Below are 23,850 nucleotides of genomic sequence, written 5' to 3'. Positions count from 1 at the left end.
ACTAGAAGAAGGAGAACCTCTTTAATAAATGGTGCTGGAAAAACTGGCCCTACACATGCTGAAGATTAAAAATGCACCCATACTTTTCACCATATCCTAAGCTAAAATCAGAATGGATCAAAGATCTAAATATTAAAGCAGAAACATTAGATGTGCCGGAAAATAGAGTACATAAAACTGTTGAAGACATTGGTGTAGGCAAAGACTTTGTGAACAAAACTTAGATTGCACAGGAACTATCACAAAGAATCAATAACTGGGATCTTACCCTACTAAAGCTTTTGCACAGCAAGATAAACCACCAACAGAGTGAAGAGACAACCTACAACATGGGAGAAAATCTTTGCCGGCTGTTCCTCAGACAAAGGGTTACTATCAAGAACATTATAAAGAACTCAAAATAATCAGGTCTCTAAGTCCTAAACACCAAGTCCTAAAATGGGCATCTGAAATGAATACACACTTCTTAGATGAAGAAATACAAACAACAAATACGTGAAAAAATGTTCAACATCACTGGTCATTCAAGTGCTATAATTAAAACAACACTGAGGAAAAAAAAAATGAGGAGGAAAAACACACTGAGATTCTACTTCACCCCAGATAGAATGGCTACTATCAAGCAATAGCAATGCTTATGGGGAAAAAGCAACTCTTCTCCACTGCTGACTATGGAGTGTAGACTGGTGCAATCTCTCCACTGCTGACTATGGAGTGTAGACTGTGGAAATCAGTGTGGAGATTCCTCAAAAACTTAAGGCTAAAGTCTCACTTGACCCAGGTATTCCCTTCCCGGGTAACCTCCCAAACAAATTAAAAACATCATACCACAGTGATATATGTGCACCCATGTTTATAGCAGCACAATTTGTATTAGCTAGATCCTGGAAACAACCTATATGTCCATTGACTGAGGGCATAAAAAAGATATGGTATTTTTATACAATGAAGTGCTATTTAGCCATAAAGAAGGACAAACTGGAGACTTTATTATTTAAAGAGAATAAAATCAAGCAAAATAAAACAGAATAAAGCAAATCAAAACAAACAAGGGGCTGGGGATATAGCTCAGTGGCACAAGTGCCTATTTGGCAGGCATAAGGTCACAAATTCGATCCCTGGTACAAAAAACAAACAACAACAACAACAAAAAACCACCCCAAAACAGTGTAGGTGGCACAGGACTTCAAAACAATACAAAATCAACAATGGTTACCATAATGCCTCTTGTTATCTTCAAAATAGCTGTTTCTTTAGTAACTACAGCTGGGCAGAAGTCTGATTACTTGACTATCTTAGATGATTCACTAATATTTTTAAAGATTATGCTCTGGCAACAGAGATTCATGGACTTGTCATTATATGATATACACAGTCCCAACTACAGTCTATCATATGCCACTTAGGAAGGGCAGACTAGCCCCACTGCCTTGAGGGATCTGGTGAGGAACCATGGTCTCCCTGGGAGTCTGGATGAAAGGATAGTAGGTTATTGATGATTTGACATTAACAAATTCTCCTGAACTCCTAGAGATGAAAATGCCTGGGGTTGGAATGAAAGAACACTGAGGCTGGGGATTTAGCTCAGTGGCATAAGTGCCTGACTTGCAAGTATGTGGTCATGAGTTCAATCCCTGGTACTGAAAAAAAAATTCAAAAAATTTTTAAAAAAAGAAAGAAGAACAGTGACTCTATGCTTTGGATTCCTGTCTCCAGCAAAGAGCAGACTGGGTCACACAGAGGCACTTAGGTCTCCCATCTTTCTCACCTGAATTCAGAAAGAGGCCTCACAGGTAGAGATAGAGATTGGTTTAAGACCTGATTCTCATGAATGAGGCTGTGGTGCCTCTACACCTGGTTGTGCTCAATCCCTATACTTTATTGACACAGATTCCAGCCTTAGGCAGATGGCTCTTCTATTTTAGATATGAAAGATGCTTTGTGTTCCCTTGGCACCTGAGAGACAGAACTTCTTTGTCTTCGAAAATCCACCAACGGATCTCGTCCTCCTCGGTTTTCAAGATAGTTCCCATCTTATTGACGATCCTCCTATCTCTGGGCCTCATATGGGCCAGAAATAACCTCAGGTTTCAGGGATTGTCTTCCTTTGAACTCTTACATGGGAAACCTTTCCCAGAAGTGATATGCTAGATGATGAGGAAACTGAGGGAGCTTTAAGACAAAATTCCTTAGCTCAGTTCCAACAGATTCTGTCAGCTGTGAGGCAAACAGATCTGGGGCCAGCTCCATCTAGCAAGCCCCTCTTCTGCCTCGGGAGCCTAGTGCTGGTCAAAGCTTTAAATATACAAGATCTAACCAAACCCTGATGGGATGGTCCCTACACAGTAATCCTACCAACACCCACTATAGTTACAGTAGTGACAGGACACAAGCCTTGGATTCATCATCTAGAGTAATGCGTAGACTGCCCCTGAGAACCATGGCAACACACCTCCGTATCATCCCAGGGCCACACTGCATCCCACCTACATCTGTGAACCTGTGGAGGACCCACAGCTCCTGTTCAAAAACAAAATGAAAATAAGTAATCTAAAAGTAATCTAAGATGTTACTCTTAATTCTCTATTTTTATACCACTGAAAGGAGAGTGCCATTTCTTTCTAGTGTGAGCACAGGAATATGCAGTTACTACTACAAAATCTTGCTGAATAGGTGGCCTGCTTCCCTTGCTGTGTGCCTCAGGACTCCCTCAATGAGTATCCCCATTTCAAGGATGTGACTGGACTAAGTTACAGTACTACCTTGATGAGATACAGAAAGACTCAGCAGTTCATAGCTCAGCTGTTACAAAGCAACTTAGTGACCTATACACTCCATTCTTAATGATCCTGGATATAATTGGATTTTTTTCTAAAGATGCCACTGAAACCTTATTTAATAGGGGATTTAATAAATAATAAATCCCCTATTAAATAAGAGTAAGGGACCTATTATGAAAGACAACAGTTGTAGATACTGAGATGGCTACTTTCAGATATGGGATGTGGCTAACTCCAACAGAAAGGCCCCCCTTATTTTGGGACCAGAGAAATCACTCCTAATCTCGTTGGCCTAGCTCTACTAACTGCTTGGGGTGGAGATTCTCTGAGCAGTGCACACACATTGTAATTTTATGGGCCAAAGACTGGTTTGCAACAGACTGGCTTAATCACCCTGGGACTAGATGGGTGGTCCCCAAAGCACTTACTGGTCCTGTAGAAGCAATCTGTGGTCCTAGCTACCCACTGGGTGGATAGAGTAAGGCACACTGGAATTTGCATGGCCATAAGGCAGAAGTGTCAACAATAGTGATTCACCTGCAAACTTACCTCACCTATGACACTGATGGTCTAGAAGTGTGTTTTGTTGGTATGACCATTTGGCTGGTATTTTTATCCTTCTCTAGGATTAGGGGAGGTCATGCGATGCATTGAGGCCTTGACCAACTATACTCAATGAGCTTTAAATGAGACCTTAACTGGGATTTCTTCTAAATGAAGAAGTCAAATTAACGAGATAAGCTGTTCTCCAGAATCAAACAATCAAAAAGCAGCACAAGGAAGAATGTGTGCACCTGTAAAAGCCGAATATTTTGTGTACCTTGCCAATCAGTCTGCTAACATCTCAATGGCTGTTTCAGATAACAGGTAACAGGTTCATGCCACATCACATTCTGAAGCTCCCTGGATCAATTACTTACCCTCTTTGTGGAAGTTTATCACTGGTTCCTCCTGATGAAAGCAATTGTTGGCCATATTAGTAATAGTATTGGTAATCTTATTGTTTGGCTCATGCATACTTAACTGGTTCTTTTGTTTTGTTTCTTCTAGACTTAAAACCGTATGCTGACCCAAGATGAAAACACCCAATGTCTACGAAGGCCTCTAGATCCTCTACAGAGTATTTCTGACCACAACTCTGGCCACCCCCAGCCAGAGTGGCCTTCCCCGAAATCCCTTTGTACAGTTAGGGGCATCTATTTAGAGGGGAAACTATTATAGGCTGGATATCCAGATAAAATCATAAAATTAACTGTACCCACTGTACCACTGATGTAACTCATCTTGTCTTGCTGGGTGTTTAATAACTGAGGTTTGGGACCCCAAAACTAAAAGATAATCGGGTAAAGACAACAGCCAATATTTTGGCCCTTGCCTTCCAAAGTCAAAAGACCAAAGATATGAGAGGACTTTTCTACAACTCTGATGAATCACCCAACCTCAGCAAGGAGACTGTTGGACCCCAGAGGATAGGATTCAAGCAGTGTACATTATGCTGAAAGGAGGGTCACTACAGGGTAAAATTTTCCCATGATTCCAGAGACACCTATGTGGACAGAAATAGCACAGACCGTGATCCATCCTGGCAGATGACGCATGTGACAGTGGAAGAACTGAAAGAGCTCAGGCTCTGACGATGGTCCCAAACATAATATCTGAGGAAATTTAATTGATCTCAAGATATCTGTCTACTTCTTTATCTATCTATCTTGAGATAAGTTATGATTGATGACAGGCTCATTTTCACCCAGCAAAAGAATGACACACAGCCAGAGATATGCAGGAGTAACAATTATATAGGGTAGACATGGAGGGGGGTTTTCCAATCCTGACCCCTTGCTGACAATCTTAAGGCCAGCAGACTTCAATTGCTATTTCAACTCTTGAAAAACAGTGCTGCCTTGGCTCCTTCTGCAATCTATCTGCCTTTCCATGGTATTGCTCATGCTCTGATCATATGCATGGTAATCTTTTGGTAAAGTGTGTTTATTCTCTCCTAGTGGCTGCTAAACTATGAGTGATCACACAGACGAAATCCACTGTAAAGCTGCCAGACTTCTGCCAAGGCAGCTCAGATGAACCTCCCTGCTGAACACTTCCACCCAATGCTCCCCAGCTATGACCTATTCAGCTCCAAGAAGCCAGATGGGCCATGGGCCCTGTCCCCAACAGCAGTTGGACAGTTGTCTCAGAAGGGGAAATGTAGGGACAGGAACCTCATAGGTAGGAAAAAAAAAGGATAAAGGCCTCATTGCACTTTGTTAGAAGTTAAAGGAGAAACAAACTAAAGGTGACAGTTTCTGCCTCATGCAATCAGAAAAATAAAAGCAAAGAAAGGAAAATCAAGGAGGTCCCAATTATCATGATCCACCGAAGCCCCCTTACTTAGTACTTAAGCCTAAACTACTTGCTCCTAATCACAGCCTCCACCGAACAACAGGAAGAGTCACATGACTGCATATGACTGGAGGGGCTAAAGGAGGGCTAATGACAGCCATGGAGCTGCACTCCAGGAGTCTACACAGAAAGAAGAAACCCGACAAAAGGAACTGAAGAGAAAAGTCCTTAAATGCTTCTCAGCTGAATGCTTACTACTTGTCTAACGGATATCTATCATCTCTCTTTTCTCCACTTTCAAATAAACCATCTTCTAAACTGGATGTGGTGGCACATACCTGTAATCCCAGCACTAAAGGCTGAGGCAGGAGGAGCGTTGTAAGTTCAAGACCAGTTTAAACTGCATAGCAAGACCCTGTCTCAAAAGACAAAATACATAAATAAATATTAAAAATAAAAACCATCTTCTTTTAGTTTAAGCTCAAATTCTTTAACTCTTTACTGAGGGTGGGTTTATGATCACCGTGAGTTGAGTTTTCCAACAGAGTGTGGCTTGCAACCCACGTCTGGTCATAATGTAGAGCATGTGCACAAATGCTAATAAACTCAAGCTTTTAGCGCTGCCAAGTGGTTCTATCTCTCACTCGTTTTATAAATTCTGAGAATACTAAAAACCTTCTTTAACCTCTTCAACTCTATCTACCATGTCTTTCACAATTCTTCCTCTTCACAGGAAAAATACAAACTATCAATGAACTTCTCCAACTGTAGCACAAAAACTGCAAATCTTCCTGTATTTGCATGTGTCCTACCCTGCTTTTCTCTTCCTGTCTCAAAAAAAAAAAAATCCTTCTTTTTATTCTAGGTACTTTAAAATGTTTTTATTATATTATTATTATTATTGTCTTTTTGAGACAGGGTCTCACTATGCAGTTCAGGCTGGCCTTGAGCTCACTTTGTAGGCTGGTCTCAAACTCGCAATGATCCTCCTGCCTCAGCCTCTAGAGTGCTGGGATTACAGGCGTGAGACAGCACGCCCGGCTTATTATTTGGTCTTTTTGAGGCAGGGTTTCACATTCAGGCTGGCTTTGACTTTGTGGCACTCCTCCTGATTCAGCCTCCCAAAACGCTGGGATTACAGGCGAGTGCCACCAAACCCAGCTCCCTTCCTTTCCTAACCAATTTGTCACTGAACTTTACCTTTAAACATGAATTTCTAGGCAAGCACTGACTCCTCCCCCAGGCATCCTTCCTCATCTAGCAATTAACAGCACTGGCTTGTACTTTATAGTATGTATCTCCGTTACACCTCTAGCCCTTAGAGGGCAGAAACCAGACACTCTAAATGAGTTCCATCTCCAGACCCTAAAATGAACGTCTAGCACACAAAATAGTTCAATTAACACTTGTTGAGAAACTGCTTCTTCGGCACGATGGCCAGGAGAACGCCAGGAAGGCTGAGAGGGTGGAGGGTGAAACATGTAAGGAGTAGTGAGACACAGGGCAAACAGGCTTTCCCAGCAACACCGGCACCGATGCGAGGGCCAGCTCGGCCCAGCGGAGGTCAGCGGAGGGTCCCGTACGAGGTCCCCCGGGCGCTTCCGGCAGGGTCCGGGAACCCGCAGACGCAGAGGAAGCCAGGCCGGAGCCCCGCCGTGGCCCCGCCCCGGAAGTGACGCAACCGGCCCGGAACCTCCGCGCCGGCCGCTGCGGCGTCACCAGCGGAGCCGGTGTGGGGCCGGCAAAGCGGCCGCGCCGCTGCCAACGAACCGGGACCGCGCGGAGTCCAGCAGCGCGCTGGCCACGGGAGCGGGCCCGGCGGTCGGAAGAGGCGGAGCCCGTAGCGAGGAGGGCGCCGGGCCGGGGACGTTCCGGGCTCATGGAGCTGGCGGAGCCGGAGCGGGCGGGAGGCGGGGAGCCTCCGAGGCTGGGCCCGCGGCGCTTCGTCCCGCAGAAGGAGATCGTGTACAACAAGCTGCTGCCCTACGCCGAGCGGCTGGACGCCGAGTCCGACCTGCAGCTCGCTCAGATCAAGAGCAACCTGGGCCGGGCCGTGCAGCTCCAGGAGCTGTGGCCCGGCGGGCTCTTCTGGACCAGGAAGCTCTCCACGTGAGTGTGCGGCGCTCCCGCCGGCTCCGCCCGGGCCTTGCGACCCCTCAGCCTGTACGGCGGCTTCTCCTCGGCCGTCCGCCCGCGCTCGGCGGAAGGGACGAGCCTGCTCCTGGGGTCCTTCCTGGGGCTGCGCGGGGAGAGCGGCGGGAGGATTCGCCCTGGGAAGGGAACTCTCCCGGTGCTGTTCTTTCGGCTCCTTCTTACCCGGCATCCTCGTCGTCTTCCTCTCCACTTCTCGCCTCGTAACTTTGTGAATGGGAAGGAGGTCGGAGGGAGACTTCTGAGTTGTTGGGGGCCTGTTCTTGTGGATTTGATTGAACAGGCTGGCTATCTATCAGCCCTCTGTGCATTCTCGGGCTGTGGAGGAGACGTTAATGCCAAGAATGTTGTCTTAGAATCTGAGGAAAGTGTTTGCTACTCCTGTTGTGACATTTCCTGGGGAGAGACCTGTATGATTCTAAGGAAGAGGTTGAGGAGCGCTGTCAGGTTGTTCTGGGCTTTATTAGCAAGCAGGCTTGTGTCAGTTGACTTGCTCAGATGAGATCTGATTACCTAAGTCAGTTTCGGGAGTTCTGTTCTTGTTCTGTCTAAACGAGTCGCGAATCGTAACGTCATTGAAACTTTGGAGGTTAAATACTTGCTTGCGAAACGGGCACCTTCACAGTGTCGGAACTTTTAAAAAAGGAATTTTGCAGTGTCTTGTTTGGTTAACTGTAGCTTAAATCCGGTAACATTGTTCGTTGGTGCAGGTGCTTACAGATGGGTAGACAAGCATAACATAAGTCACTTATTCAGTGTTTACCCAAGTCGGCTGAGCGAACTGGGTGATGACTCAGGGTTTTGTAATGCAGTAGTCCTCTATATTTCCTCACAGGGTGATTCTTATCTGCCAATTATTGGGGAGTCTCTGACGAATTTCTCATCTCCTCTTAAGGGATAGGAATAATTACCCTTTTAATTAAAAGGAGTAAGACTAAGCCCCTAATTTGCCCTATTCTAAGATTGACAAATGTCAAGGTTAATCGTCTTTTTCTTAACTGGATTATAAAGAAGTTTAGATCCATAGGAAAACGGGGGGAGGTGCACAATAGAGAAAAGAAGCAGTTTTAGGCAATACAGAAAAATGTTTTGTAAATTATTAAAATTTGGATTTTTTTTTTTCCAAATGATCCTCCCTAGGTGTTGGTGTTACTTAGGCCCAGTAAAGTAACTTTCTCAGTTCTGGCAATTTGCTGTTTAAATCGGTTGGGTTAGATTTGCCACAGAAGACCATTTCAGGAACATAAACGAATCCCTTTAGGCTCAAAATACACAAGTGTGCCAGTGTTTGAAGGCACATCTGTTTTGGATTTATGAACCTAGAATCCACATAGGCATAATTAAGTATTGTTTTCAGAGGTATTTATTGCTAATTAGCCCTGAGAATTATGTTTTTGTTTTGGATTAGTAGGTAAAAGCAGTTCTTACCTGGGAGGGACTAGACAGGGTTGTGTGTTGAGAACAGGATTGCAGTGGGGTTGCTTAATACCTATGAACCCATAACATTCATGTGTAAATAACTACCAAGAAGTACTACTGGGCAGAATTTTATTTTGGGATGATGGTTAAGTGGTGGAAACTGATTCTTGGGGTTACAATGACATTTTGAGCTTAATGGAACATGTTATTTGGGTATCATTTTATTTAAAATTTGTGTGTTGCATTAACATTATCGAAGTGTGATTTCTAAGCAGTGATCATGTTTAGCATGGAAAGAAGAGTAGTGAAAATCTTGTTTCTCTCATTACCTCCAGAACTATGAGGAAGTTACTTCATCGTGTCCATGGCTGGTCTCCTGAGTCAAATGAGGAGATTGGACTAAATAATTCCTGGACCCATTCTTACTTTGGTATTCTGTGGTTTTATGGTTACTACTTTTTACACTTTTGAGTTTTATATTTTCTACAGAGATTATCAGAATAGTTTGTAAAGGACTGGAAATAGAGATTACATGCATTCCTAAAAAAGATCAGAGTGTGAATGCCATTCAGTAACACTGAAACTATATCCCCCACCAGAAGGGCATTCCAGGTGTGTTTGAGGCCAAGTTTTGGCCTAGGAGATGCTCCAGCTCTATATCTGACCCTGTTTTGACACTTTTACTTCACTAGGAGGTCTAGTTAGCATTGTGACAAAAGGTTATTTCTGTGTCTTTTACATTTAATTTTTCTTTTATCTTTTCCTTTTTTCCACATTTTTATTAGTGTATATTGGTTATACTGATTAGTGAATTTCATTGTTGACAGATTTGGACACGCACATATCATACTTCAGTACTTTCCCCCTCATCACATTTGGAGTGGTTCAGTGTACATAATGTATTTTGTTCATATTCATCCCCCCACTACCCACCCACATGCTCTCCCCCTCCTTACGCCCTTCCTCTTGTCTAATAATTGTTCTCTTCTGCTTGTCATCTTATAGGATTGCATATATTGGGGGGAAATTTCATATTTGTCTTTCTGACTCTGGTCTGTTTCATTTAACATGATTTTCAGGTCCATCCAGATGACAAATTGTGTCCCTTTTTTTATGGCTAATAGTAATACTGCATTGTATGTATACCACATTTTCTTTATGTATTCTCCTGTTGATGGGCACCTAGTTGATTCCATATTGTGACTTTGTTTTGTTTTGTTTTGAGATAGAGTCTCAATGTAGTTCAGGCTATCTTTGAACTCACTGTGTAGCCCAGGCTGGCCTTGAACTCAGGATCCTTCTGCCTCAGCCTCTCCTGAGTGTTGGGTCTGTGCCAGCATGCCCCGCTTCATATCTTGCCTAATATATACAATAAATGAAGTGTTTATTATGTGAGTGTACAAAGTTCCCAAATAGCATGCAGATTTTAATTCCTTTGGCTGTATACCAAGGAGTAGTCTCTGGATCAAATGATATTTCTATTTTAGTTTTTGAGGAACCACCATACTGATTTCCATAGTGCTGTGCTAATTTACATACTTTACATTCTCCCCAGCAGCCAAACACGCTGCCCCGTCCAGTCCTCAGCACATACTGTTTCTTTTATTCTTGGTGATAGCCATTCTAATTGGTGTGAGGCAGACTTTCATTGTAGGGGTGTGTGTGTGGGGTTGTTTATTTTATTTATTTATTTATTTTGAGCCACCTCAGGTAGTTCACACTGGCCTTGAGCTTGTAGCAGTTCTCCGACCTCAGCCTCTCCTGAGTGCTGGGATTACAGTACTAGGTGTCCACCATTCCCAGTGTTGTCCATCATAATTTCTTTTGGAAAAGAACTCTGCTTTTAGTGAAGTACGTTGGAACAAATTTAGATTCCTTGTCACAATGACATTTTATTTTGTGTTGTTCCATGATTAAATGACTATGGTACTGTGGGATCATTCAGTTTGCTAACATGGCTAACATGTGCAATGGTACAGTTGTTTATTATTCATATTAAGTAGCCTTCTTAAATAGGTTTTTCCAGTTAAGCTCAAATAGTGTGTTTAAGAAAGAAGTTCAGTGAAGATGTGAACTGTCAGATACACTAATCTGCTGGAAAGTAATAAGTGGACTACAGGAACATCCAAATTCAAATCTTCTGTTAAAAAGGCAGGAAAGGCTAACCAGTGAGCCACTGTTGTCTATTAACATGAGTCACTTAGTACTATTTATTCAATAGCTAATGTTTATGTGTAGAAATTAAATTATTTGTACACCATGAATATCTTGACAAATTACCACATTCATCAGAAATTTGTTTTGGTTATTAAGACAAAATGAGAATGAAAATGTCTTTGTTGCTTTGTTGTGCGGGGCATGTTGGCCCATGTCTGTAATCTCAGCACTGGGAGGCAGTGGCAGGAGGATAACCAAGAGTTCAGTGCCAGCCCAGACTTCATGGAGAGTTCAGAGTCAGCCTGAACTGTGGAGCAAGACACTGTCTCAAACAAAACAGAATTAAGTGGTGTTTTAGGAGTTTTATTAGAGAAGCTTTAGATTCACAGAAAAATTGAATGGCAAAGTAGAGGTTCTACTTGTTGCACATGTATGATTTTTCACTGTTAACCACACATACACACATGCGTGCACACACTCAGGCACGCACTCACTCAAAGACCTTCAGCCGCTTTTTGGGCACCCTTCAATTGTTCTTTAAAAACACCTCGTTACAACAAAACAAAGCACCTTGTAGTTGTGACTAGTTGACTGTGCCAGAAACTTACTCTAATTCCAGTAGTTTTCTAAGAATTGTTTTTTTGCTTTAAAACTTTTCTATGAAAAACATCCAATGTGAACAGGAAATGAAATAGTGGCCCTCACCACCCATCTGTTGTGTCTCTTCTGTTTTGGTTCGGGTGTTTTTGCCTTGCTGTCCAAACGTGGACCTGCCTCAAACTCCTAGACTCAAGTTATTTTTGAGTCAGTCACTCCTGACCCTCATATTTTTTAAGCCTATTTATTCATTTATAAAGGTTTCCATTATGTATCCCTAAGGGAAAAGGAATTTTAAAAAGTAATACCAAAAAAATTTTAAAAAGAAAGAAAAAGATTATCAGTATTGACCAACCTCTCTGAAAGCTGTTTTTTACAAAATTTGTGATTTTACTTGAGTTTCCACCCATTGGCGTTTTGTCTACTACAATCAGAGTTCACAGACAGAAAAATTTTTAGAAGCTCAATAATAGTTTTATTTTTGTTTCCTGATACAGGGCCTTGTTTCCTAGCTTAGAAGTTCCTTGGCAATCCTCTTGCCTCAGCCTCCTAAGTGATGGCATTACAGGTGAGCACCACCATGCGTGGCCAGTAATTATTTCCGTTATAATGTCTTTTACTCTCTTTTAATTCTGGAAGCTTGGATTCACTATTGGTACTGTGTTGGATTCCTTTCATCCTAAAAATGAAGTCACTGCGACTCCTAGGTTAATGCACAGGGGTAGAGGCAGGATTCAGACGTATGTGCTGTGTGTGAGGCAGCTCGCCTTGAGTGGGGTGAAGACTGCTGTGGTGTCTGGGAGTCTGTGAGAGCTTTCTGCCCTCGGTGAGTTCCTGTGTGCCGTCCTTCTGGGATGTGCTCTGATTGTTCATTGAGATACATGCATGTAGTCTATGCTGCCCTTGAACCTGTGATCTTCTTGCCTTCTAGAACCTTCTCCTTTTGCTGTATTGTAAAGTAACATTGTAATTGAATGATCTTTCTTGCTTGCTTGCTTTCTTTCTTTCTTTCTTTTGTAAGAGGAGTCAAACTAGTGACCTCATGCTTGCCAGGCAGGTGCTTGTGCCACTGAGCTAAGTCTCTTGCTAACATTCTAATTGAAATGTATGTTTTCTTTCTTTTTTTTTTTTACTCTTTCTTGCTCCATGTTCTTAATTGAGATAGAATTTCTATTTTTTTCTAAAAGATGTTTATTAGAAATATAACTTCAAGTTTTTCTATTCTGAAACCTGAGGATTTTTTCTATGAGATTTCATTTCTAGTGAATATCCTTATATATTTCTAGTGTAAAATCCAAATCTGTATTAAATAATTTCTGGCTTTTGTAAGAAATTAGCTCAGTCTCCATGTATGAATTGAGGACATGATAATACAAGCAATAACAAACAGAGCAAAACTTCAGCAACCAAAAAAATCTCCTATCTTTCTTGTGATCTCTACTGGAATTTTTATCTTTTTTATTTTTTTATTTTTTTGAGACAGCATCTCACTGTGTAGCTCATGGTGCCTTGACCTCACTGTGTGTAGCCCAGGCTGGCCTTGAACTTTCAGCAATCCTCCCGCCTCAGCCTCTTGAGTGTTGGGATTACAGGTATGCACCATTGTGCCTGGCATCTACTGCAATGTTGAAGCAGTACATACTGTAAATATTCCCATTTGGAAGCTTGAGGTTGCCCTCTCCATATTTACCTTTTTGTCGTTGTCATCGTTGTTGTTGTTGTTGTTGTTGTTGTTGTTGTTGTTGGAGTCTCCTGTAGTTCAGGCTGCTCTGAATTTATAGGCAGTTACCACACCTTGCTTATTGTGCTCTTGAGCCATTGTTCGTGATTTGTATTCTATACATACATACATCTTTATAGCTTTTCTCCTAGTGTGAGCTTTTTGGAGGTCTACACACCAAACTTGTACTCTCAGCATTTAGTAGTAGTATATATATTCATAAATGATATTTTATCAGTTTCATTTTTGTTATTTGAAAACTAAAATACTGTATGTCAAAGAAGCTAACCTTTTTTTTTTTTTTTGGGTCTTTTTCTTTTTTATTGGTACCAGGGATCGAACTCACGACTGCCTGCTTGCAAGGCAGGTGCTTATACTGCTGAGCTAAATCCCCAGCCCCTAAAGAAGCTAATTTACGTTAAAAAATGGAGAAAGTAAATTGGATAACATACATTTTAATACTGGGCTCAAAGACATATATTCACAGAATTCAAGCGAATGAGGTTGTTGTTACAGTGTGTTTGATATCTCAATATAGAGTGGTCTCCAGTGGTCTCCATTACTAAAATAAATTTTTAATAATTGTTATGTTCAACTATGTTTTTTGGGGGGGGTACGGGGGATCGAACTCAGGACCTTATGCTTGTCAGGCAGGCCCTTATTTAAACCCCTGGCCCTGTTCAACTAAGAATTACAAATTTTAAATTATACTTTTTGGGTAGGTTAACCGTTGAATTTTAATAGTAACCTTTTCACATTGATTTGCTGTTTTTATAATACCTAAGCCCTAAGTATGTGAAAATAATAGTATAACAAAGGTTTTAACACTATCACAGCTTTGAAATGTGTATAAGAATAGTATTACAGTGCAAGAAAGCCAGGGATTAAGAATTATTAAAATAAAAAAAGAACTATTAAAATGCTTTATAATCTTCCAATGGCAGAGTCTAAATGGAATATGTTACTAATCTTTAGTCTGTTTTGTGTGTTTCATTTTCTGGTGATTTTTTTTTAAAGCCAATAGTAAAGCAGAAGTTTCTAGAGTAAGAAATTTTATGGTCTTACTCCTTTGCTTATGAATACGTGTATTTTTGGCAGATAATTCTTTTTTGTTGTTTATTCAAAATATAATTTCAAGTTTTTGTGTTGTGAAACCTGAGAATTTTTTCTATTGAGATTTCATTTCTAGTGAATATCTTTCCATATTTGTAGTGCAAAATCCAAATCTGTATTTATTTCTGGCTTTTGTAAGAAATTAATTTTTGGTACCAGGAATTGAATTCACAACTTTGCGCTTTCCAGCTAGGCACTGTGCTGCTGAGCTATATCTCTGGCCCCAGATAATTCTGTGTTAAAAAATTTCTCTACTCAGATGGCTTTTAAGTAAGTGAATAAATACAGTTTAAATAAAGTTGGCAATTTTTGGTAGATTCCTAAAGAGCTGTGATAGTTCATGTTCTGAAGAGAGATTACTCTCAGAGACTCTAACATAAAATGTCAAGCCTCTGTAAAGTTTAGTAAATGGAGTTCCCTGTTCTGTGTATGTCAGGAGAAATAAAGTTAGTATAGTTGATCTGTTTCTTTTTCTAGAGCTAATCTGTATGACTTTGTCTCTCCGTACAAATGATCACATTGTCTTAATCTTTGGTTACCTAATTCAGAGTGTAAGTGATTATAGTAGCATCCTTATCTTTCAAGATCAGTGACTCCTTAATGGATGATGAAACTTGTTTAGAAAAGTGAGTCAGAAAACTGTATTACTACTTCATTATTATTAGTTATTATTCTGCATAGTTTTCTAGGTACTTGGAAACTCAATAACCTATCTGATTGTCTTCTCACATCTGATTGTAGCTTCCTCACCTGAATTAGGAGCTGTTTGAGTCATATTCTTATCCTGTACCTATCATTTATTGTAGAAATGCTTTTGCAACAAATAGGTCATTCATTGAAGAGAGGAAAGGTGGGTTTATGAAAAACCTTGTGGTTTACTTGTTCACTTACTGTTTCTAGCAGTGAGAAGGTGTACTTGGTTTTTTGCTTCATTTTTTGATTTCTGGTACTGGGGCTTAGACACAGGGACCCTCCTGTCCTCCTGTAGCAATATCCTCTTTATTTTTTATTTAGAAATGGGTCATTAAGTTTGCCCAACCTGACCTCAAATTTTGATTCTCCTATTAGGACTCTTGAGTAGTCGGGTGTGTATATATGTCTTTATTTAATACTATATGTACTGTTGAGGGACTTTTTCCTGGGAAAAAAATCAAACTAATTTATTCCTGAACTTCAGGTTTTCTGTTTTTGTGTCTGTCTCTCCTGGGTTTTTTTGTTTTTGTTTTTGTCTTTTTCCTTTTTATCGGTACCGGGGATCGAACTTACGACTGCCTGCTTGCAAGGCAGGCGCTTATGCCGCTGAGCTAAATCCCCAGCCCCTTGTGTGTGTGTATTTTGAAACTAGGGCCTTTGTGTTGAGCTATATCCCACATCCCTTTAAAAAAATTTTTTTTTCCTTGAGGAATTGAACTGTAGTTCAGTATAGCTTAGCCACATTGTTAGCATGTGCACATATAATACCCTTTTTGGTTTTTTTAGCCTTACCTGGAGATGAAACCTCCCTAAATCTCTGACTTGATGGAATGCCAGGCATGTTTTGGTATGCCTGGCTTGAAGTGATTGCTGTTACCCCTTCCCCTGTTTATTCTTTGCTAATTGTAATTTTTCAAGTTTGTTTAGGAGGGTTTTTTTTTTTTTTTTGAAGATTTTGAGTGAAAACATACTGAAAAATACAAAGTCACTGCATTGTACTACTCAGATAAAAACATTTTTAATATATATTTTAGTATTTAATATATTCTATTTTAGTAAAAGTTCTTGGGAAACAAATAACTATATCAGAGTATATTAATAAATTCCAGTTTAAATAGTTGTTCACTAGTGAACTTCCTTTTTTTAAAAAAGATTTTGAATGTTTGTGTGTAACTAGATACACATGCATACTGAATTTTTTTTGACATTTTGTCTTTGATTTGGGGGGGGTGGGCAGCATCTCTCTGTGTAGTGCAGTCTGCACTTCAACTCACTTATGGTAGCCCAGGCTGGTCTTGAACTCAGAGTGATCCTCCTACTTCAGCCTCCTGAGTGCTGGGACAGACATTGTGCCACCATGCCTGGCTCGATTATTTGAAATTTTTAAGAGGTAATCTATACAATTTTTAAGTATTTTCATTGAAAATAGTTCAATTATGTTTTAAAGTTTTAAGCTAAAATTCCATTTTTCAGTTTTTGGTGTAGACTACTAAAAATAAAGTGTTTATTAAGTTGTATTGCTAAATATGTCTTACATGTCTTAGGGTTATGAAGTCTTAATGTTGCTCTGAAATAGAAATTGATAGATACAGTTAGAGCTTTAGAGTCTCAGCAGTTGCCTTGAAGAAAAATACTTGGCTTAAGGAAAAAGTTTGTAGCAAGACCCTCTCAAAATTAAAAAAAAATAATGGTGTGGGGCTCCCTGGATTCCATCCCCAGTACTACAGAAAAAGATGTCCATTCACAAATTCAGTCATGACTTCTGCATTGGGTTGGGGTGGGGTGGTTTGAGACAGGGCCCATGTAGTTCAGGCTAGGGGTTTGAACTCAGTGTATAGCTCAAGCAGGCCATTAATTCACTGCCTGGAGCTCACTCAGAGCGACCCTCATGGACCTGCCTCTCAAGTGCTGGGATTACAGGTGTGCACCACCACGACTAACCCTGGCTGCAAGCACTCTTACTTTACTGAGCTATAGCCCAGCCTGTTGAATTTGTTGAGACAGGAACTTCCTGAATTGTTCACCCTGACCTTGAACTTATGATATGTCCACCTTACCCTCCCAGGTAGCTGAGATTACAGAGTAGCTGTAACAAGCATGCTCCTTCATACTTGGTTTGCAGTTTTCTTAAGTATACAGCTTACGAAAAATTTTACATTGATGTTGCAAACTGCAGTGAAGGTTTAAATTTTTAAAAATAAAAGACATAGCCATTAATCTTTCTCAAAATACTCTACCTTGCTCTGAACACACTTGTCCTGTCATTCTTACTACTTTCTAAAAGTTCTTTTATGTGAGTGTCTTTGTGCACTGTCATGCAGCTTTGATATTCTAAATTGATTCAAAACATTTCCCTTTCCTGGTCCTTTCAACTTTGGGACTGAGTCAGAGGTGCAGTATGCCGCAGCCTGTGAATAAGGGGAATAGGGCACAGCAGAAAGTTTTTATGAGCCAACATTTCCACTGAATAGTATATTTGGCATATTTGTGGTCATCTTGTAAAGGTGAAAAGAAAAGGTATAAAAGAAAATTTAGGGCCGGGGATTTAGCCAAGCTGAATAAACACCGGCCTTGCAAGCACGTAATTATGAGTTCTTCCCAGACCAAAAAAAAAAAAAAAAAAAGAAAAGAAAGAAAGAAAATTTATTTATTTATTTATTTGCTTATTTATTTTATCTTTTTGAGACAGGGTCTTGCTATGCAGTTCCGGCTGGCCTTGGGTTCACTTTGTGGCCCAGGCTGGTCTCAAACTGCAGTAATCCTCCTGCCTCAGCCTCCTGAGTGCTGGGATTACAGGAGTGCACCACCATGCCTGGCTAAGAAAGAAAATTTTAAAAACTGCTTCAGAAAGTGGCAGGAATGATGGGATGATAAGTATGTTTTTAAAAGATGAAGTGTTTTAAGGGAGAATTAAGGGTAATGTGTCTTTTACTGTAATAATTTCTTTTTTCTTCTGCTTTTAAGCAGGGTCTCACTATGTAGTCCCTGCTGGCCTTGAATTTATGGTTATCCTCCTGCTTTAGCCTCCCCAAGTAGTGCTGGGATTATGGGCATGTGCCCCATACCTGGCTGTAATAATTGCTTTAAATTTAAACATTCATCATGTATTTTGATCATACCATGTATACACATGGAGTAACAACACAGATTAGGTTGTATATTTTTATGAATTTCTTTCTTTTTTTTTTATTACTGAGAATTGAACTCAGGACCTTGTGCTTGCCAAGCAGGCAATGTGCTGCTGAGCCTGTAGCCCAAGCCCTGAAGTTCTTCCTAATTAATATTCATTTGTCAGAGAAAGCTGCTGCTCATTTTTGACACCAGAGAGTAACATTGCCCATTGTTTAAAATGAAATCATAGTATTTTCTTGGGTATGGTTTCTTTTGCTCAGTATGATTATTAATAGATCTGTGTACCTTTTTATACTTGTCTTTGGATAACTTATATACATAAACTTTGCATATAGTGAGACCCTTGGGTGATCATTACACAGGACTTTGTTTAGCTTCTTAGTTAAGCAGTTAGTTTTCCCAGAGTGGCTGTATATTGGTAAGTTTTCAGTTACTGTAACAAATCCTTGAAGTAAGTAAATTCATGAAGTTTATTTTGGTCCACAGATTTAGAGATTCTAATGGTTTGGCAGCCCCATTCATTGCCTTAGGTCTGGCTTGGGATCAACACGTTGGGGTAGAGTGTAGCGTGCAGGCTGTCCACCTGGTAAAGAGAGGACAAGACCAGGTCCCAGCACCCTGCAGGAGTGCATGGCCTATGACCTAAAACTCCCCTCGGGCCCCTCTTCTTAAAATTTTCACCACTTCTCAGTAGTACCAAGATGGAGAAAAAGTGTTTAGAGCACATTGGCCTTTCGGGACATATAAGATCCACATTGTTGAAAGGGTTTTGGCCCAGGCGGGACACTGCAGCCGGTAAAGCCAAGGAGCTGCTATCTCCCCCTCCTTTAGGAATCTACCTCTAGCGCCAAACTAAGACCAATGGACTACCTGTGCATCCCTAATGCCCCCCTTAGATTCCACCCCAAGCCGAGGCTACTTATGTGCCTCACTCCACGTGTTCCATGGAGATATCACCGGCCCCGGGGTGGAGATGCCACGCCCCAGGGGGTCGGGGATGTCTCTCCCCGCATTCTCAAAATAAAGGTCATTTATATCTCATACTTCTTACCTTTTCAGCTGCCCCCCCCCCACAGTTCTATCAATTGTCAGTGGCTGTTATCACTTTATCCTCCCACTAGCAGCGTATTAAAAGGTCCAGGGGTTCCAGCTTCTTACCCAAACTTGATATTGTTAGACTTAAATTTTAGCCTATCTGGTGAATGTGAATTATTTGTGGCTTTAGTTTGTTTTTAGAACTTGATAATGATATTGAGTATTTTTTTCTATGAACATAGATGTTGCAAAATGGTTGATTAGTTGTTGGGCGATGTTTGTATTTATTTATTTAGAGACAGAGTCATGCTCCATAGCCCAGACTGGCCTTGAATTTAGCAATCTGCCTATCTTCACAGTGTTAGGATTACAGGTACTTACACTCAATTGAACTTTCTTGTTTATTTTTATTTTTTTTTCTTATTTTTATTTTGTTGTTTTATGTTTTAAAACAAGGTTTCACTATGTAGCCCAGGCTGGCTTCAAATTCAGGACTCCTGAGTCCTGAGATTACATGTGTGCACCACCACACCCAGCTTGGACTTTTTACTTTTTTTAAAAAATTCTTTTCTGTAGATTTTGGGGGTTTTGTTTGTTTTGTTTTGGTACCACACAACAAACTCACAACCTTGCATTTACCAGGCAAGTGCTTGAGCAGCTGAGCTAAATCCCTGGCCCCTGGACTTTTCACTTTTAACTGTATTTTAAATTTTGTACTTTTGATTAAAGCCCATTTATTGGTTTTGTTTTTATGGTTAGTATTTTTTGTGTTCTTGAACAAAAGCCTCTTGGACCGCATTCTAAGAAATGCTGAGAAAAGGACTGCTTGTCATTCGGCAAGAAATTAGGGGAAACAAAAGGTTTCAGAGGAACGTCCCCTAACATCTTTAGCTTTTTCAGCAGCTCTAGCTGTTCATGGGAAACTCCCTCCAAATCGATCTCTTAATAATACTCAAATCTGGATTTGTGAATTTTATGTCTTTAATGTTTAAAAAAACTAGTTGTTGGTCTTCCTCAATAAAAGCAATGGGCTTTGTAGTTTGATAGAACTGTGGGGGGGAGGAGGAGGACCTGCGGCGGCTGAAAAGATAAGAAGTATGAAATATAAATGACCTTTATTTTGGGAATGCGGGGAGAGACACCCCCAACCCCCCGGGGCGTGGCATCTCCACCCCCAGGCCGGCAATCTCTCCATGGAACGTGTGGAGTGAGGCACATAAGTAGCCTAGGCCTGGGGTGGAACCTAAGGGGGGCATTAGGGATGCACAGGTAGCCCATTGATCTTAGTTTGGCGCCAGAGGCAATTCCTAAGGGTGAGGGAAATAGGAGCTCCTTGGCTTTACTGGCTGCAGTGTCTGGCCTGGGCCAAAACCCTTTCATATCCTGTCTTATGATTATTATGAAAAGGGGTGAAGATTTCTCTCTTTAACTACGTCCTGCTGGCTGAGGGTGCTGTACTGGTGTCTAGGGGAGTTGATGGGATGACGGTTGATGTCTAGGTAGAAGCTGGTGTCAGGTATTTTAGCCAGGACAGCTTCACTGGTGAATGCACGTATGTTAGACTGAAAAAACAAAGAGACAAGATGTTATAAGGAGACATGGCACTGTCATATTTAAGGATCCAAGTGAGGTAGAGGGCAAGGTGCCTTTGATTTAGACATGTCATTCTATCAGGATGATGTTGAGGTAGGAACATTTCTACGGCAAGGCAGAATTCTGAAAAATTAAACGTGGGATTAGGAGGAGTGAAGTTATGAGAGGTGCTTATTCCCCCATATGAAAGCATAAAAGTTAAAAGGTAGGTCGGTAAGGCTTGTCTCTGGTATATATGATGTTGGAGTCTGTAGGCAATACTGTTGAGTCCTGCTGTAACATTGATCATTAATAGAATGTAAGAAATTAGGAACCAAAGTGGATAACAAAACATGACAACCTGTGAATTGTGGCCGTGAGGCCTTGGTAAGGCAGAGATGAGTAGGAAAAGGATGGTTGGATCTAGGGCCTGGTGATGTGAACCCAGGATGGCACTCTAGCAACTTTGATTGCTGTTGAGGTTACCAAAAATATCAAGTATGGGTCGCTGTAACCTGGTTGTAGTCCTTGGAATGTTTTGCTGCAACAGAATGTTAGCATGTATATCAGCAGTTTCCCTGGTTGTGAGAAAGGCTTTTATGTATCCTGAAAAAGTATAAACAAAGTGAGAAGACAAAATGTTATCTGTCAGCCTGTATGAAAGGGAATAAAAGCATTTTAAGATTTAGGACTGGGACCAGCACAAAATAGGCCCTGTTTGTAACTGGCATAGGTTGACCTTTAATACTCTGACATTGAGGATTTATTAAAGTAGTCTGAAAACTCAGTAAGAACTCTGTATATATGGCCTCTATGTCCACAAACATAGAGAATGTCTTACCTTGAGAGTTTTAATGTGACTTGGACTCTGAGACAGACACCCACAAAGGCGGGTTGTTGTTGGCCCTTAGCCCCTCTCAGTCTTTGGCAGCAATTTGTGTTGGTGATGAATCTGGCAGTGTTCTGTGAGGGCTAGAAGTTAGGATGGCCCACCCACTCTCTGGTGACCAGGACAGCCCAGCAGCCCTGGAGTAAGGTCTCAAAGAACGCCAGGATGGGGCATTTTCTTGCCCAATGTCTTCTGCTGCATTTGAGCGTGGTCCGTGGTGGGGGGGCAGTTAGCTCTACCTTGTGTAGATTTGCCTGTCTCAGAACTGCAAGTGTTATTTAAAATATGAAAAACCATATCAAGGTCTCTGTGGAGCTTGAAGGTCAAGTTTTGCCTTGTTGCTTGAGATCTGGACTACAGTAAAAGGTATCTGTAGAATTAAGTAAGTATGTAGGAGCTTAATATTGGCATTTTAGATTAGAAAGCAGGCTTTATCTGGATGTTATAACAGTTTTTATAGGGTGCCACGTGGAATTAACAAAAAAGCTTTAATGGAAACATTTTGCTGTAAAGGTTTACCAATCTTTAATTTAGTATAAACTCTCAAGTTATTATCACCTAGTTGTTAAACAGGAGATCGGGGACAACACAGTAAAGTAGAGGCAATAAATTTAGAACATTACTGGTGGTCCACAGCAAAAAGGAATTGATAAATATCTCTTAATTTTAGTGGTTAAAACAGGAAATTACTGTAGACTTTAATTGATAAGCAAGGCTGGTAAAATTACCAGGTGGCCACTAACCTTGAATAAATGGTTCAAAAATTGTAATAAAAATAGCCTCTCTTGAGTGGAACTGAATTGTAAAAAAAATGTGTTTGAGCGGAGCCGCGAGATGTTGTAAACGCGCAGTGTCTAAGGCAGTTTGGAACTCTGAGGCAGACAGAGCATGCCTGTAGAGAGAACATAGTTGTGCTTGGAGCGGGCCGAGATTATCTGGCATGTAGCGTGTAGGTGGAACATGAAAAGTGGGCGGGGTGAGTGCCGCAACACAGCACGCAGGGGCGGGCTCAGATCGCACCCCAAAACGGCGATGATGGCGCTGGGATGGTGCAGGGAAATACGCAATTGAGCTGTGATGGTGGGGGGGGGTGCCGGCTGCAACGGCAGGTGGGCTCATGGTGGCCGCCGCAGCGGGACTAGGGCGCAGGGGCTGGCCCGCTGCCGGTGATGGAGCCGGCATCTCGTGGCACAAAGGGCAGCAGCGGCAGGGCGGCGGCTGTGGCAGCAGTGGCAGTGTAGGCGGGGTGGGCAGTAGTGGCCGGCCGGGGCGGTGGCGGTATGGCCTGGGAGACCCGCCACAGCTTTTAGTCAAGTGTGGCTCTTCTCCCAGAGGCGCATGGCTGGCAGCCGGCAAACAGTAACCTGCAGGAGCCGCGCTCCCTCGCGGGACGCGTGGCCCAGGACGCTGGGGCGGCACCAGCACGAATGGGCCTGCACGGCAGGGAACCGGTTGGATGTGGAGCTGAGTCACCATGTGGAGCTGAAACTATTTGTGGGGCACACAGAAACGCCAACCCCATGTGGACCTGAAGCACCGCATGGAAGTGGAGATACTGCACAGAATTGGAGGAGATGTGAGGGCCAAAAAGCTGTTTAAAATCTTATGTGTATCTCAACATTGATTGGTCTCATTTTTTAATCTCGGCGGCGGGGGATGGGTTGGCGCGCACGGGGAAACAAAGGGACGCTGGCAGCGCGGGAGGGGAAGCCGGAGGAAAGGAGGCACTGAGAAAACTCCGAAAGGCGCTCGGGGAGGGGGAGGAATCCTGGAGGAGACAAAGGGACAGGGAAGCTGGTGGGAAGGTAAAGGGCACATTCCCAAAACAAAGATAAGAGAGTTCTGTAAGCTTGTCCACAGTGTGATAAGCCATAGATAGGTATGGTTTGGGGGGAGGACAGGAAGTGGTCCCCGAGATAAAATCTGGTGTGGGGTCTAGCCCATGGGGCTACAATCAGATGAGACAATGGACCGTGGTCTGTCAGGATTAGAGTCCTCATGCTGCACCCCAGACCAGCGGGTTGGCTATATGGCTCCAAACTCTTAATAATTGGCCATCACCAATATTAAGAGTGGGCTTTGTGTGGGCCGAGTAACCGCTCTGCTGTGAGAACTTAAAAAGCTCTAGAAAAATGTGAGAGCCTCTCAGTGTGGGCTGTCCAGAGTGGACATTGGCTTGTCCAGAGTGGACAAAGGCCTTGGTTTGGGCTGTCTAAAAGACGTGAAAGGGTCATGAACCCACGCAGGGAGAAAAA

The 23,850-nt window shown here is 41.8% G+C and overlaps 1 protein-coding gene and 1 long non-coding RNA gene across 2 annotated transcripts in view; both read left to right on the top strand.

Moving 5' to 3' along the window:
- The first annotated feature begins 6,755 nt into the window (after positions 1 to 6,755).
- Psme4 (proteasome activator subunit 4) overlaps positions 6,756 to 23,850 on the top strand; it is a 103,936-nt gene continuing 86,841 nt past the window's right edge. The window contains exon 1 of the mRNA XM_003461931.5: positions 6,756 to 7,226. Coding sequence (XP_003461979.2) covers positions 6,997 to 7,226 — 230 coding nt within the window. The 5' untranslated portion in view covers positions 6,756 to 6,996. The remainder of the gene's footprint in view (positions 7,227 to 23,850) is intronic.
- Positions 19,180 to 23,213, top strand: LOC134471258 (uncharacterized). The gene is made up of 2 exons (XR_010040543.1): positions 19,180 to 22,704; positions 22,928 to 23,213. It is a non-coding gene; the product is annotated as an uncharacterized LOC134471258 (long non-coding RNA).

The sequence above is a fragment of the Cavia porcellus genome, unplaced genomic scaffold, assembly GCF_034190915.1.
Source record: "Cavia porcellus strain 051 isolate PalLab524CR breed Dunkin Hartley unplaced genomic scaffold, mCavPor4.1 scaffold_18, whole genome shotgun sequence".
NCBI lineage: Eukaryota > Metazoa > Chordata > Mammalia > Rodentia > Caviidae > Cavia > Cavia porcellus.
The sequence above is the reverse complement of the archived record's forward strand: the minus strand, read 5'-3'. Positions and strand labels throughout refer to the sequence as shown.